Source organism: Porites lutea, chromosome 14 (genome assembly GCF_958299795.1).
Source record: "Porites lutea chromosome 14, jaPorLute2.1, whole genome shotgun sequence".
Classification (NCBI taxonomy): domain Eukaryota; kingdom Metazoa; phylum Cnidaria; class Anthozoa; order Scleractinia; family Poritidae; genus Porites; species Porites lutea.
This window is the reverse complement of record NC_133214.1, coordinates 13,963,017-13,980,416: the sequence shown is the minus strand read 5'-3', so window position 1 is coordinate 13,980,416 and position 17,400 is coordinate 13,963,017. Positions and strand designations below refer to the sequence as shown.

At 40.4% G+C, this 17,400-nt stretch overlaps 2 protein-coding genes across 2 annotated transcripts in view; both read left to right on the top strand.

The window, feature by feature from the left end:
- LOC140924385 (uncharacterized) overlaps window positions 1–14,247 on the top strand; it is a 158,870-nt gene extending 144,623 nt beyond the window's left edge. Inside the window, exon 5 of the mRNA XM_073374419.1 lies at window positions 11,766–14,247. Within this exon, the coding sequence (XP_073230520.1) occupies window positions 11,766–13,540 (1,775 nt within the window). The 3' untranslated portion in view covers window positions 13,541–14,247. The remainder of the gene's footprint in view (window positions 1–11,765) is intronic.
- Window positions 9,707–11,672, top strand: LOC140924939 (uncharacterized). Its single transcript, XM_073374919.1, has 2 exons — window positions 9,707–11,593; window positions 11,646–11,672. Exons 1-2 carry the CDS (start codon window positions 9,728–9,730, stop codon window positions 11,670–11,672), a joined length of 1,893 nt encoding a protein of 630 aa, XP_073231020.1. The 5' UTR covers window positions 9,707–9,727.
- Window positions 14,248–17,400: the final 3,153 nt, after the last annotated feature.

The following is a 17,400-nucleotide window of genomic DNA, read 5'->3' as shown; positions in this document are numbered from 1 at the left end:
AACCTTGTGGTTTTTTTGCCGCAATAGTTATGAGATACTAGCTCTTTGTAACCGAGTGTTGAGTGTTTAAGTCAACTAGCCACGGTTGATAACAGACTGTCTCTAAACGTAAAGTGCAAACAATTTTCTAATTTTCGGCCCATATACAGTGCTATATAGCAATAGTTCAAAATGTTGAGCCTAAATCGCACACATGATCTTGCTAAGAATGCGGTAAACAAGGGATATTGTTGTTAGATGGACTAAGACACTAAATGCAAAAAGTGGTGAAAAGAATGTAAGCTACGTGTTCCTGATCCTGTTAAGCCAAGCTTTTCGACCTCTCCATTGACTGTGTAGTCAATTCAGGCATGACGGAAGTTGATTTGCATAGCAATGTTAAAATGAATTTTGACCTTCAAAACTGCATAAGGATATACTTTAGTTTATAAAAATATGTGTTTTTCTGAACGGATATATTAAAGGAAGGTGACGGAAAGGAAAGAGCCCATTAAATTGTGCTCTCAGTGTCGTTTGTCCGACCCCACCCAGGAACAGTCGACAGCAAAACCCGGGGAGACCTCCCTTACAAAAATAATTGTGCCTCTTATACCCTATTGGCGTATTAATTGTTTCGCTCTCGCTCCGCCTAGCCGTCCCTAGCTCGAGGGCGGCGTCCCCAATAACAACGGCAACTTGACTGTATTAATTTTCCTTTTTGTTTAATTAGTTTCCATCGCTTTGTCGTTGGGATCAGTCTTCGGCTTTCAACCTACTCAGACTGATTCAGATCCGACACAAGTCATCGGTTTTAGCAGTTCTTTAGTTCGTTTTGGCAGTTCCGAGCCAAGCGCGTTCTCCTCTCTCCCAGCCTCAGCGCGCCCTGCAGAAGAAGCTTTTGCGGAAAGAAAATCTTTGCCCGTTAGAGGGTTATAAGTATCTTCTGAGGGGGGGGAGGGGGGGGAAGGGTCTGAAATTTTGGTTAGTAATGGTTTTTTCGGGTCACTTTTCGATAACTTTTTAACGACATGAGATTCATTTTGGATGTTGACATTGTTGAACTACGCGAATTTTATCAATAGCACATTCGCTCTTATTCAATTCTATAATAACCCAAACAGTCAACTTGATTCACATGAATGTATGATATACTAGGGAGGTGTTTTTGGGTACAGAAATTATTCAGTGATTTTTGGGGTAAATAGCTTTTTTGTGCGTGTAGTCTTTACGCCCAACTCAAATACTTAAATACGCCAATTTACCCCCTCCCCTCCCCCCCCCCCCCCCTCATGCAGAATATTCCCATGTATGGTGGTGCGGAATAAGATGTCACGTCGTGGTATGTTTCAACATCCGCTTTCATTTTCACACGGTCAGTTTCCCTTCGTCATTCAAGCAGACGCTCTCATTAACAGCTCATTGCAATGAGACTGAGTAAAATCGCAAAAAAGTAAGTACATTATTTACATCAATACAAGTATACAAATCGGGTGTCTACGAAAATTTTTAACGAGTACTCCCGTCACTACAGTACAATACCCACCGGGAGCCAAACGGTATTGAAAACTTTAACTTTCCTAGCTCTATACCAATTTACGGCAGTGTGACGCATATATCACCCCAAGTAGGGGAATCCGATAAATTTTTGCTTGTGGAATCCGGAATCCCGAATACAGCTCAAGGAATTCGGAATCCCACTAACGATTGGAATCCAGAATCCAAGTTCCACAGAAAAAGACTGGAATCCAGTACCTGGAATCAGAATCCACGGCGTGGAATGCAGAATCCAAGACTGTCTTGGATTCCCTTATGCATGGGGCGACAGTATAGCAAACGTGACTAGTGCAGTGTGTCGTGGAAAGCAGGACAGATCTTTGTTGTAATTCACCTTCCCCTCCCTCTCTCCTCCCCATGAAAAAGAATTGATTTAAAAAGCAAAATATAAAAGCCATTTCATTTCATTTCAAGAAATTCTTAGAAAGGTTTTCCCTCCTCTGCCTACGGTGTGAGGTGAAAGCTAATTATGTCATGCCTTGTTTGCACTTGTGCTCTTGATATATAATATATAGATTTAGCCAGGGCTAAAAGCGAAGCTCTGGTTAATAATATTTTTTAGCAAAAAATCTTAAATCGTGTAATGCCAAACGGAGACGACAATGAAAATGGCTTCAAGACTAATAGATCTAATTAGCAAAAAAACAAATTGCACGTGCAGCACACTTTTTTTTCTAATTAGCAAAAAAAAAAAATAAAGGAAATTACACATTATTTCTATGAAGGAATCGTCGTATGTGCTTACCCAAGATTTTGTCTCCTGTGTTCATGTTCGCTTATATTTTTCACTGCCGCTCATTTTCACCTTGCTGCCGCTCCTTGCTAGCCGCTAGCATTTCTCATTGTCTCACCGTCGCTTTGAATTTTCATGTTTTTCTTCCTACAAAATTCGTCTCTTTTGTTTTCAATCACTTCTTCTGTTATCCACGTGAGGGTAAACAACAAAAATAACGACGAAAAAGACACGGCTTTGTTGTTGTTTTTTCTTTCTAAAAGTCCGAGCGGCAATGCGATTTCTTTCCAAATAAAACCTTCAGTTGCATTTCAGTTGCCATACCTGTTAATTGAATTATTTTACATTGGTATGCCTGTGGTGCGGACGGACTCTCGGGTGATCGGTCGGTCGGTCGGTGTACGGTCACGTGATTACCAAATTTTCTTGGATGGGTAGTGGACCACATTTTCTTAACTATCGTGCTCCGCGGCGCACTGTTCGCGCGCGGAAAAACGATAGGTGTGAACTTTTACAGTATATATGTATTTAAGTGCTGTCAAAAAAATTTCTGTTGCAACATTATTTGTTCCGCGCTCGTCATCGACCTGCAGGTCGGCCAGAATAATTTATTTAGAATAGTAAAGAAGAAATACATGATAAGCGGCTGTGGGTGAATGAGCTGACTAGGTCGAATTCCCTGACAGTAGAACGCTGACGTCATCGTGCAATTGATACATTGATTTCTCTTTCGATTCCTCTTGTTATTTTCTTTCTGCTATCTACTCGCACCATTCTCCGCTCAACTGAACGCCTGGAACTGGCTACTCGCGAAGACAATACTCTACTGAGCTATGGATTGTGAGGGCGGCAAACGAAACCAAATGGTACGAGAGCCGTGAAATTAATGCAATTAAAATGCGCATTTTTGGGAGGGTTTGATATTACCACTAAAATAAAAACAGACATCACTCAGAGGCGTATTGAAAAGAAAGAAACCGTGTTTGACGCAGTCTGTTTCCCTTAGTCATTCAAGCAGTAACTCTTTACAAATACCTGAGATACCATGCTACAATAATTTGTTATCCGAACCTTCGTCGTAAACAGTATATGTAAGTAGTGGGTCGTTTACATCAAGTCAGCTACAAATCGTGAATGAAATGCTTGACGTGGGGCATCCGGCGCTAAAACTGTTCAAACGAAGTGGACTTGCAATAGCTTAAGAATATTAAAGGTTTTTTCGGCCTGTAGCAATGTTCACGAGGTGTACTATTTTGAGCCGTGTTGAACCTGAAGTAACTTATATCGATACTCTCAAGGACATCCAACGTCAATTTTTGGAAAAATATCTTTTGGGAAGATGATTTGAGATCTAGAATTTTCGGAACATTTGTGGTAAAATTTCTCGCTTGCCTGCCTCTCTTAGGATTTTGGAACATCTAAAAAATGGTATAATCGCCCATTTTTAACGGATTTTTACCTAAAAAGGTCACGTAGAATTTTCGGAAGCCTTTTTTCGAGCTGAAATTTTCGAAAAAGTAAGTTTTGATCCCTATAATTTTCGGATCACTAGTCTTTCAGCTAGGAAATGCGAACAGATGAAAAACTTTTAGAGGATAAAAATATGCCTATATCTACCGTTTATATACTAAAATACGTTCAGCAATGCTATGTTTAAGTGGTTTTGAACTATATTCTCGTTGGGTGCCCCTGATACTCTCCTCATTTAGAACGAATTTCTTGACAAGACAGCAAAATCCATAAGTCTACCCAAGCGACGTGTTTTTACAAATTATTTGCTTCACCAATGCTTCAAACCTCCACGCATTTCTTGTGTCCTCAACGATAAGAACATCATTTACATCATTGCAAGTATGGGTGTCTACTTGTAGGAAAAAACCGTTCCTTAAAATTTTAAGAGTAGCTAAGAGTACTTCAAAAACTGACTATCCGAGTGGTGCAGTGCTTGACGCCGTCACGGTAGAAGGGTGATATTTGATATTTTAAGTAATGGTAACAGGACTGAGTGGAGTCCAGGAGCCCAATTCGATCTGCAATCATGTCGAATGATTAACAAAATCGGACGACCGCGTAGCGGGAGTGCAATTTGTTTAATTACGAGTATGATTACAGACCGAATTGGACGAAACGAAGTTCTGTTACCAATTAATCATAACTTTAACAAAATTTGTGATATATAAGGCTCTTTTTTGAAGCAATGGAAAAAAAAACAGCCATTTAAGCGCGCGCGTGATGGCGCGTACAGTCCAATTACTTAGCATGACGCGTACTGTCCTATTAAGGCTGAAATTAGGGCAGTTGATAACCAATAAGATTTGAGAATTTTGTCATAGTTATCATTAACCTTGCCCAAAATGATTAAAATTGCCCAAAACGACGTCGATTTGGCAACCTTTTGGCTTTTTTGCCGTAATTGTTATGAGATCATAGCTCTTTGTAACCAAGTGTTGAGTATTTTAGTCAACTTGCCGCGGTCCCGAAGATAACAGACTGTCTCTAAACGTAAAGTGTAAACAATTTTCTAATTTTTAGCCCATATACAGTGCTAAATAGCAATGGTTTGAAATGTTGAGCCTGAATCGCACACATAATCCTGCTAAGAATGCAGTGAACATAGGATACTGTTCTTTGATGGACTACGACACTAAATGCGAAATGTGGTGAAAAGAATGTAAGCGACGTGTTCCTGATCCTGTTTCGCCAAGCTTTTCAACCTCTCCATTGATTGTGTTGTCAATTCAGGCATGACGGAAGTTGATTTGCATAGCAATGTGTAAATGAATTTTGGCCTTCAAAACTGTATAAGGCTCTCCTTTAGTTTATAAAATATATGCATTTTTAAACGGATATATTAAAGGAAGGTGACGGAGAAGAAAGAGCCCATTAATTGTGCTCTCAGTGTCGTTTGTCCGACCCCACCGGGGAACAATCGACAGCAAAACCCGGGGGGACCTCCCTTACAAAAATGATTGTGCTTCTTATACCCTATTGGCGTACTAAATTGTGAAGTGGTGCCGTTTACGGTGCTAAAATGTAACATTCTTAATTATTCAAGCAACTGTTATACGAAAAACATGTATGGCTGAACTTTCATAGCAAGTGGTCGAACTACAATTTCAGGTTACCAAAAAAGTTATTAAGTAAGCGTAATATGAAGAAGAAAGACATGATTAGCTGCTAGTTGACGAGCTGAGTAGGTCGAATACACTGAAAATGAAAATACTGACACCATTGTGCAATTGACATATTGCTTTCTTTTTCGATTCCCGCCCGCTTGTTATTTTCTCTCTGCTCTCCACTCGCGAAATTCTCCGCTCATCTAAACGCCTGAAACAGGCCAGTACTTACCATGAAAATATTCCACTGAGTAATTGCGGGCAACAAAAGGAGCCTGCAGATTATTCGTGGTCAGCGATACTCTATTAACTGTAAAGCGAGGTTTTTCCCAAATCTGTCCACATTCTTGGGATGCTCGTGTTGTACCGACTAACATACATGGTATGTGGCCGCGAAGGCCCTGGTGTTGAGTTTAAAGTCCGTCTGATGTCCCAGTAATCACGTGAAAGTACATGCAAGGGATGCAACAATCATTGTTCGATTCGCAAGACCACGTAATTCAGGTACACAAGTAATGAGTCTTTTCGATTCTCCTTTCCGGTGGGAAATCTATTTACCCAGGAAAATGAAAGTAGAGCCTGATCTCAGCTTAGTACGAGACGAGTTGTTGGGAAGAAACGAATGTTAGCAAAGTCTAGAAATTCCTGTAAATAAAGTTTATTCAGGTTTTAGCGCAGTGCATGGGTTTTGTATTTTTAGACATTTCCAAGCATGTTACGTCGCTTCTGAAAGCTTCAATAGGCTTCAAACTCCAGTGGTAAACTAAGCTTTTTTCGTTATTTTCTTTTGCATATCAATGCAAGGCCTTTGGTCGTTAAACACAGATTGAATACCCGATTGAATAATAAGACTTCATGCAGTCGTGACTGTATACATTTCAGGTTGACGGTTGTGTCACGCATTACTGTTTTCATTGTATCTTTGAATGTGAATACAGCCTTCTCTCTTCGCTCCTCACAGCTGTCCTCACCGTTCGCAGGTTAATGTATCTAAGCAACTGTGAATAAAATCGTAGAATTAAATATGAGTACTGTTTACTGTGTTGTTCAATTCAGTTTCTACGCTCATGATCCGCAATAATTAGTTTTTTGACACTGGAACTAAAACGGCTTTCTCTGATTCACGTAAACAATTATGCAAGCGGTTCTCATCAATCACATCTGTAAGGTAAACTCACATGTTAGCCTCCTAACCATCGGTTACTGCTAGTATAGATTGTGAAAGCGGTAAGCGGACGCAAATGGTGAAAATATGCAATAAAATTTGCTGTGAAATATGCAATTGATATGGGTATTTCTTTAGTCTCAAGTGGTTTGAATTACGGCGAAAATAAAAACAGATGTCACGCACAGGCATGAAAGATCCCGTTTCCGCTTTGACACTCTGCTTCCCTTGGTTTTTCGAGTAGTAACTCTGTAATCATGCTACAGTTGTCATCTTAGCCTTCTTCGTTAACAGTAAGTATATCATCTACAAAAAACCGACAATCTGGGGAAGCTTGGCAGAAAGGTTGTTTCAACAACCCTAAATTGTTTAAAGCTATTAAGCGATTGTTTGTGCTGCGGACCCTCAAGAGAGTTGGACTGGGCACTAACGATCTCGCGTTAGTCTACTGTAGTATTGTTAGATCCATTGTTGAGTACGCCTCGCCAGTTTGGGCTGCGATCCCTTTATATCTTGATGAGTTAATTGAGTCTGTACAGCGGAAAGCCCTCAAAATAATATTTGGCCGGGTAGACTATGCGGAAGCCTTGGTCTTGGCCGGCCTGGAGTCTCTTAGTGACAAGAGAGTAGGAGCTTGTAAGCGGTTTATGGCTACTGCACACCAAATGTCCTCCCTTATTAAGAACATCATCCCCTCTCCTGCCGCTTTTGAGTCTCATCAGACGTCAACATGGTCATACCAGAAGAATTAATGACTTTGTAACTTATAAATTTCAGTGAATGTATGTAAATGGTTAATTGTATGCGACAATGACCTTCCCCGACAATTCAGTTATTGCTGCAAGTGGGTGAAATAAACAGAATATCTATCTATCTATCTATCTATCTATCTATCTATCTATCTATCTATCTATCTATCTATCTATCTATCTATCTATCTATCTACCCGCAGCCTTGGCAACAATAGCTTAGGATTACTAGAAATACATGAATCGCAGGACCTCGCGAAGGACTTTGGAGGAACGGCAAGAAGTTGAAGGGGAAATAGGGAAGAAAATATATAAATTTTAAAAAAACTCAAGCTATATAAAAAAGCAAAACAAACCTACAATAACTATTAAAAAAAACTAAACGTTTTGTTACCACTAAGCCACGAGGAACTTGTTGTGAACGCAACGCTAATATTTTATTGAAAGGCATTTCCCTAGAACTTCCGCCAGCGCGCCTTGTATAAAGTTGATCGCGCCCTATTAAACACAAATTCAAAGATACCTTTCAGAAGAATGACTGCTGTTTTGACGGTGAAAACCCAACGTAAACTCATTTCCTCGCATTTCAAGAACAGATGCCGAACTAAGCCGATACGGTATAAACTCGTCTGCTATAAAAACGTGTTTTGTTACCTCGATTTTCGCTCATATCTTTAGGCGTATTATCAAAAATCGCTCCATTTGCTCTTAAAAGTACTTTTGCATTCGAAATTCATTGCAAAGAGCACTTAACGACCGCAAAAAACCGAAACCCATAGAAATATGACCAAAGCGTAGTCACTTTGCGGTGTTGCCTGGAAACACAAAATGCTCCGTGACGTCACACACTAGATGACGTCAGGGCGGACGCCATCGCGATATATGTAAGTATAGATAGACCGGCCGACTTTGTAGGTCGGTAACACCACGCGCGGGAAAAGCGTTTAACGCGCGACAAGATTATAAGCCTCGCGAGGCCAGGCGCCTTTGGCGCCTCACTTCGCGCGCAATACACATTTGATTGATTATTAGTGTGTCCGCCAGTTGTAGCATGACGAATGAGTTGCCTGTTTTTCATGCACAGAAATATTAATGTCCAAAATAAGTTTAGGCTTGCAGTACAGTATGTGGCTCTATAAGTATTAAGAGGATCCTATTCGAAACAGGCCATATTAGCAGAAGGCGTTGAAATAGGAAAAGCTAGGAAAAGGTCGTTCGGGAGCCTATAAGGCTCCTAAATCTTTACCCTCAGTCGTTCCTTTAAACTCGAATTACGGCCCATCATTTTTCTTGAATTTCACGTCACTTTTCAGTCGTTTTAACTCGGCTAACTCGAATGGTTCGATCCAGTTCTCCGCTATCCCTTCAGACTTCGAGTTACCTAGATTCTGCTATTTATATGGGAAATCGCGCAGCTGGGAAACAGCAACGTCAGTCAAAACGGCCGACACTTCATATGATATAATAGGACAGGTGAGAGTGAAAGCAAAGGCTTTTTGTAATAAAAATGCCTGTGACGTAGGTCAAAATTGCCTACACTATGGGGTTTACTGAAAACGTAGTTAAACCTCTGAACATATAGACATTTGCTGCTTTTGGATCTGTTTCAGGTACATGACGTCACAGTGAACGTCACTTATGCCGCCGTCATAAAGTAAAATAAAAAGAAGAGTTTCTAATACAGTAAGAAACCGCGTATAAGAACCTAATGATTAAAGAACCTACAGGCTGAAATTTTGCCTTTTAATACCCAAATATATAAGAACCTATCCAATCTGACCAAGAAAAATAGGTTCTCATATCCAAAAAAAAAAACGCTCCAGATTTGATGTTGAAATTTTGGATTTTAATTGTGAAAATTTTTGTAGTGTACTGCTTTTTAGCCTTACCAATAAAATATTATCCATTCCATAAAACTTTGCTGTAGTTACAAATACAGTGACAAAAACTGTACAGTACATTTAAAAATCAAAACGGTTTTTTTTAATACAGAATATAAAAAAATACAGGACTTCTCTCTTGGACCTTGATTCTGCAAGTGCCCAGGTGTGATTTTATTCCATGTGACAAAATATCAATCACTATAATAACTATGCAAATAAGAACCTACAAGTGTCTAAATTTTTGTACGGTTAGTCCGTATGAAGGTGTGAAGGAACGCATGAACGCAAGAATTTTAAACTAATCGAAAATTCGTCCGGTGCCTTTAAAATTTTTTAGATGATGAAAATGATCTATTAAAGTGTGGGGAGACTGCATTGAAGAGAGCTATAAGTCATTGATATGGCGACCCTTTTATTTATTTTCCTTTTTAGTGCTCCTTGTTTTCTTTTTTGATTCTATGGTATAAATTAATTTGTCCCTTTGAGTTGATTTGCTAACAGAAGGGATTATTTTCCCAAAGGTTCCAAGGACCAGAGGTACATCAAGTATGTCCATTTCCAAAGAATACTCCAAAGAACAGCTGAATTACTTCAGAATTTGTTATGCAACAACTGATATTCTCACCGAAGGCCTAAGAGAAATCTTCAAACAAGAATGGGACAAACAGCACAAATTAACAAAAGGAGAATGGAAAGACGAGCCTCCAAATGGAATGGACTTTTATAACGGAGAGTCTGCCCGAAACCAAACAAGAAATGCTCATCTTTTAACCACAATGAAAAAAGGAAACAGGGAAGAATGGGATTGCACAATGCTTTTCTACGCCATTCTTTTCTCCGATTGTGTTGGGCGCAGTCTTAGCGCAACTGTAAGGACGAACGTGGATCATCTTAGAAACTTCAGGAACGAAGTATTTGCTCATAAGAAACAAGGAAGACTCTCTGACACAGATTTTCAGAATGCTATTAACAAAGTTGAGGTGGCATTTCAAGGCCTTGGTCTTCACACTGTAAAAATGCAAGATTTAAAAAATCAGAAAACGTTTCCGACCGAAGAATTACAACAGATCCTTAAAAAGGTTGATGACCTTGAACAAGAAGTTCAAGAAAAGGAGGATCAACGCCAGGTCCTTGAAGATCAGCTTCACAAAGAAACGCCTTCGTTTTGTATTCTCCCTCCTAAACCTTCACATGACATCGGTGGTCGTGAACGCGAGGTGTCAGAAATAGCCCAGCAACTGAGGGAGCTAAAAGAGGCCAGTGACAACAACATGAGTTGTCTGTACATCTCAGGGAATCCTGGTAGTGGCAAATCACAGTTAGCTGGCCTCGTAGCTAAGAGGTACTTTGACGAGATTAAGGATATCCCAGGCAGTTCCTCATTTGTGATGACCTTAAATGCAGCTTGTCCAGATTCACTCTTGGAGTCATATGTCTCATTTGCTCGCTTTTTAAAGTGTCCAGACTACTCGGTTATGGAAATCCTCAGCTCCAAGGACTGGAAAGTAGAGGAAAAGATTACTTATCTTAAGATGCTTATTGCTGTAAAAATTAGCTGTTATACGTCTTGGTTACTGGTTGTTGACAACGTCAGCACCATGTCCTCTATGCATGTCCATTTACCACAGGCTGGAATCCAAACTTGGGCAAGGGGTCAGATGCTGATTACAACTCAAGACATTAGGTCAATCCCCCCAAAAGACTCTTTTGTTAATCACATCTCAGCGAGCAAAGGTATGGAGCCCGACGATGCCTGTTCCTTATTGGCCAAGCTATCTGGAATAAATGACAGCGAGATAGTGAGAAAAGTGGCGCAAAAACTAGACTATCAACCACTTGCTTTAGCAGGCGCTGCCGTCTTTGTCAAAGGGATGCGACAGGGCAAAGCATCGAAGCATTTTGGCTGGAACGAATACCTGAGGATGTTAGAAAAAGGCAAAATAGAAACTACGGAGGATACACTCGCATATACAAACCCAATTTACCCAAAGTCAATGACACAAGCAATTAAGCTAGCCGTCGAAACACTGATGACTTCCGACGAGATTGTGAAACACCTTTTCACTCTCCTTTCCCTCTGCGCACCACAACAATTAAACGTGGACGTAGCAATCAATTATATCATTAACGTACTCCACGACTTTCATGAAGAGGACAAGGAACTAATACGCATGAAGTTAAGAAATTGCTCACTTTTGCTTTTCGAAGATGACCAAGGTGGCTACTTCATTCGTGTGCACCAGGTTGTGCATGATGCTATCAAAATTATGATGAGCAATTGCCCAGAGATTCAAACCCCTGAAGTCGTAAATGCCGTTATTACATCATTTGACGAATTTATAGACGCTGTCCCAGAATTGAATTGGAGACTGGACACCATACGTCTCGTTCCACATTTAAAGGCCATAACAGTGGTAACCGACGAAGTGTTTGCAAAAGAAAATTTTCTCCAAGTTCACGATCAAGACATTTCAGAAAAATGTGAAAACCTAGCGCATATTTGTAAAATGCATTGTGAATTTAACGTGGCCAAAACATACTTTACACATTCACTCGCCATAAAACTTGAAAAGCTCGGCCCTCAACATGTTGATGTTGCAACAAGCTACCATAACTTGGCTTCAATTTACAAGCACCTAGGTGACCTCGAGCAAGCCAAGGAGTATCAGCAACGTGCTCTAAAGATTAGACTGGACAAGCTTGGCCCTGAACATGTTGATGTTGCAACAAGCTACAATAACTTGGCTTTAATTTACCAGGACCTAGGTGACCTCGAGCAAGCCAAGGAGTATCAGCAACGTGCTCTAAAGATTACACTGGACAAGCTTGGCCCTGAACATGTTGATGTTGCAACAAGCTACAATAACTTGGCTTTAATTTACAAGCACCTAGGTGACCTCGAGCAAGCCAAGGAGTATCAGCAACGTGCTCTAAAGATTAGACTGGACAAGCTTGGCCCTGAACATGTTGATGTTGCAACAAGCTACAATAACTTGGCTTCAATTTACCAGGACCTAGGTGACCTCGAGCAAGCCAAGGAGTATCAGCAACGTGCTCTAAAGATTACACTGGACAAGCTTGGCCCTGAACATGTTGATGTTGCAACAAGCTACAATAACTTGGCTTCAATTTACCGGGACCTAGGTGACCTCGAGCAAGCCAAGGAGTATCAGCAACGTGCTCTAAAGATTAGACTGGACAAGCTTGGCCCTGAACATGTTTATGTTGCAACAAGCTACAATAACTTGGCTTTAATTTACCAGGACCTAGGTGACCTCGAGCAAGCCAAGGAGTATCAGCAACGTGCTCTAAAGATTAGACTGGACAAGCTTGGCCCTGAACATTTTGATGTTGCAACAAGCTACAATAACTTGGCTTCAATTTACAAGCACCTAGGTGACCTCGAGCAAGCCAAGGAGTATCAGCAACGTGCTCTAAAGATTACACTGGACAAGCTTGGCCCTGAACATGTTGATGTTGCAACAAGCTACAATAACTTGGCTTTAATTTACCAGGACCTAGGTGACCTCGAGCAAGCCAAGGAGTATCAGCAACGTGCTCTAAAGATTGAGCTGGACAAGCTTGGCCTTAAACATGTGGATGTTGCAACAAGCTACAATAACTTGGCTTCAATTTACAAGCACCTAGGTGACCTTGAGCAAGCCAAGGAGTATCAGCAACGTGCTCTAAAGATTAGACTGGACAAGCTTGGCCCTGAACATGTTGATGTTGCAACAAGCTACAATAACTTGGCTTCAATTTACCGGGACCTAGGTGACCTCGAGCAAGCCAAGGAGTATCAGCAACGTGCTCTAAAGATTAGACTGGACAAGCTTGGCCCTGAACATGTTTATGTTGCAACAAGCTACAATAACTTGGCTTTAATTTACCAGGACCTAGGTGACCTCGAGCAAGCCAAGGAGTATCGGCAACGTGCTCTAAAGATTAGACTGGACAAGCTTAGCCCTGAACATGTTGATGTTGCAACAAGCTACAATAACTTGGCTTCAATTTACCAGGACCTAGGTGACCTCGAGCAAGCCAAGGAGTATCAGCAACGTGCTCTAAAGATTAGACTGGACAAGCTTGGCCCTGAACATGTTGATGTTGCAACAAGCTACAATAACTTGGCTTTAATTTACCAGGACCTAGGTGACCTCGAGCAAGCCAAGGAGTATCAGCAACGTGCTCTAAAGATTAGACTGGACAAGCTTGGCCCTGAACATGTTGATGATGCAACAAGCGACAATAACTTAAGCAACGACGACGGCGACGGCAACGAGGACGGCAATAGCTTTGCACGTGCATCACGCTCTTTTTGTACAGTCATATTTTGTTGTCGTTGCATGACTAAGACGTGAAGGTCTCTAGTTTCACACTTTTTGTCGACGACGGGAATACAAGACAACAACTTTTTTTTTTTTTTCCTGAAGTTTGATTCAGTCCCTTAGAATTTACCTCTAAAAACATTTGCCAACATTTGACGAATTAAACGAGATGGAATAAGCGCGATAACATTTGAGGCAGCGCTAATTCACTTTTTAGGCTCCCTATTACGTTTGTATAATTGGAGTACAAACAAAATTCATCAAGCAAATCTGAGCAATCGTGCGTGCTGAGAGACTTACAAATGTAGCCTCTGCTCGCTGGGTACAAATAAAAATGGAATGCCTTACTCTTTTATTGTATATGTTGCAATTTGTGAGTTTCCCGGACTGCTTTAAAGCATTTTTGAAGACATATTAAGATTTTTGTCTTGCTAGTTTCATAAATTAAACATTTTTAATTATGGGAAGGCCGGAGACAATTGAAGACTGCTTCGCACTCTTAGGTTGACAAATTCCGTAGCAATAACTAAATCACCTTAATTTTTTTTACCAGCATAATTATGCACCTTGGTCCTACCTCATATCCGTGTCCTGGCTTCTTTTTGTAAAAAAAAGTCTTCCGAAACAGCAATTTACCCTTTCGTCCCATGCAGTTTGAATCAAGTTGCACGCGTACTCGTTTGCGATACAGGTTTCGAGGACAGAAATGGTATTAGCTAGGGATAAGTCAAGAAGCAGGGGTGAGGGAATATGTCTCCGAGCTCGGAATTACGCAAAATCTACGCGAGAAGCTGAAGCTGTCTCTGCCAAAGGCAAATTCTTCTAAGTATGGACTAAACACTTTTAGGTGCTATGGGCCAAACATCTGGAACTCCTTACACGATGATTTAAGAAATGCTCCGACCATTAAGATTTTGTGTCGCGCATTCGGAACATGACTTTCGATACCTGTAATTGTTATTTACAGTGTATGTTCTATTGAGAGTAAAAACTTTTAAGTTGTATATCAGGCAAATAGTATAATCTAGTATTAAATTCTTTATGTGTTTGTAAGGTCATAATAATCCTTTCTTTTATTTATTTACTTATTTGCTGTTGAACTCATATTTCGTAAACAGCTTCATAATAGGAACGGGTAAAAAAGTTATAAAAACAGTCGTGTGCTAACATAAAGTAATCTATATTCGCATAAATCTTTAACAGTGGGCCAATTGCTTTTGGGCTAAGACCTGATCGCTGGGTGTGTAGCAATCCAGGCCATAGATGATCTTTGCGGCACGTACATGTATCTTCGATCTCCAGCTCATCAAAGAGCAATTTGCCGCAGGAACCCCATACAACCAACCCATAGGTAACGGATTGTAAAATTACTTTGAAATAAAATTCAGCTCTTTCTGTCGTATGTAAGAAATACAAAGACCTGAGAAGATTTAATTTTTTTGAAGAGGACTTTATTAACTCTTTTACATGAATGTTCCAGTTAAGACTACTGTCAATTTCGACGCATAAACACCTACAATGAGGGACAAAAGTGTTGACACACTTCCGTAAAATGGCCCCTTTTTGCATAGTGAATATACTTATCCCCTTCCCTGTTCTACCCCAACCCCTTCCCCCCAAAATCAATGTTGAATTTTGGACTCTCAAGTCTTTTTTTTACTTCAGACAACATTGATTCGGGGGGTCGGGGGATTTACGGCGTTTAAAAGGAATGAAATAATAAATGAATTAAATGTTTGTTAAAAGCACCCGTTTCAAACAAGTGTGTCAACTACTTTTGTCCCTGATTGTCTGAAATATGTATCTGTGTTTTCCGGCGAGATTTTTGACGCTGCTGAATTTTTGTGCGCTGACATTACTCTGTGGGCCAAATTGTTTGTTTTTAAACATCAATTTATAAAGTTTCGTCCTGATTTGTAGTATACGTAGAGTAAAATGTAGGAAGCGTATGTCATTACTTAATCTTGTGCTCCCGCGCGCGTTCCTGATACCCTGTCGGGTCGAGACGAAATGATTTGTGTTCTGATCAACGCCGTTGCTGCGGATGTAATGTTTTCACAAGTATTATCAATAGTGGAAAAAGGATGGAAACACTAAGGTACAATGAAAATTGTTCTGGTAAATGGTTAACTTAAGCGAATGAAGTACTGCAGAGTAACAGAGGGGACATGCATTATTTTTGACATTGACCTTTGCCATTAGTGAAAGGACGTGAACAATATACAGGTTATGAACCTCATAAATAATGGGCCAGCCGTTTGTGCTATGCCCTATATATAGATGTGTTTTTTTTATTTTTTGGAGATCTTTTCTTACCTAACTGATCCAAACCTTTAGCGTAGGAATGTACTTTTGTGATGATTTTGCATGACCGCCTGCCATTTATTCAGTGCCATGATTGTTTATTGATGATGGACGGACAACTATTTCATTTCCCAGCTCGTAAATCACAGAATGCCAAAGAAATTGTTTTCAAGATAGACACACCAGTTTGTATCATCGCCAAAACAGCAATTACTTTGGCCCAGAAGTTCACTTGATGACAAGCAAAGCGGGATAACACGTGATCGATGTGATGGCAGGGCGCTGGAAAATTTCCTTTTTTATGCGCTAATTCCTCACAAAAGGCAAAAGAAGATTCCGCTATGTAGAAAGTGCTTCGCAATACGTATTCTTGGCGAGAAAAATTCCAGCGATGTGGTGCAAATAAGGAGTTTCAACGGTTAACCACGAGAATACATATCCACATTAAGAGGTCATAACAGACTTATATTGTTACTTTCCGTTTGCCGAAACGTGGTTAACCGTTGTAACACGAAGGAAGCAGTGTTTTCCTCAGTTTGAGCTGTCGTTTTCTTTGAGAGTCAAATACCAGTTCACGTTTCAAAGCTCTCTTTTTCATTTTCTCTGCCGACAATAGACAAAAACACAGGGTTTCGCTTGAGAAATGCAGTCGATATACACAGACATATGCGCTTATGTCACGCTATTTGCGTTGCGTTACCATGTCACACAGGATGTCACGAGGTGGGATTAAAAGTAATTGTTTTCGTGTACACTTGCAATGGTTGCTACGCTGTCCTTAGTTTTTTATTGAATTAGCTATGAATTTACCTTCACTTTTCCGTAGTTTCCATATTGAACGCAGTGACGGCCGCTCCTCACTAACGCTCTATATTTCCGTGGCCGGCCAGTGACTATCCCCACTACGTGTCAATCCTTACCCTATCCGTGATTGTTTGGGCCTTAACAATCGGATAAAGTGAAGAACGAGAAATATTCACTTTATAAAAATATTTTCAGTACGCACCCCCTTGAAATTCATCAAAAGTTGCACGTGTGCGCGAGTTTCAGCGTCAGTTTTTAGCTTGTAAACCATATCGACGTTAATTCTGGATATCGCAGCCCTTTTATTACGTCGTCGCGTAATTCGAATTGGCCCTATAATTCGGTCGTGAATAAGTCAATGTCACCCCCAGCACCAATAACATAATTATGTCATTGATTCCTTTAATTTCAGTTAAAATCAGTGTCATGCACGGCTCAACTTGTGTGCAGTAGCACAATTTTGCATTCAGACAATGAGGGACAAAAGTGTTGACACACTTCCGTAAAATGGCCCCTTTTTGCATAGTGAATATACTTATCCCCTTCCCTGTTCTACCCCAACCCCTTCCCCCCAAGATCAATGTTGAATTTTGGACTCTCAAGTCTTTTTTTTACTTCAGACAACATTGATTCGGGGGGTCGGGGGATTTACGGCGTTTAAAAGGAATGAAATAATAAATGAATTAAATGTTTGTTAAAAGCACCCGTTTCAAACAAGTGTGTCAACTACTTTTGTCCCTGATTGTAGTTGACTTGACTTGAGTGACAACACTGTTTCCCAATGA

What these genes read in the sequence shown, in the direction of transcription:
- LOC140924939 (XM_073374919.1), top strand. Translation starts at nt 9,728, where the DNA reads ATGTCCATTTCCAAAGAATACTCCAAAGAACAGCTGAATTACTTCAGA. An exon ending in ATTTAAAGGCCATAACAGTG is followed by an intron (nt 11,594 to 11,645) that starts GTAACCGACGAA and finishes TTCACGATCAAG; the next exon opens with ACATTTCAGAAAAATGTGAA.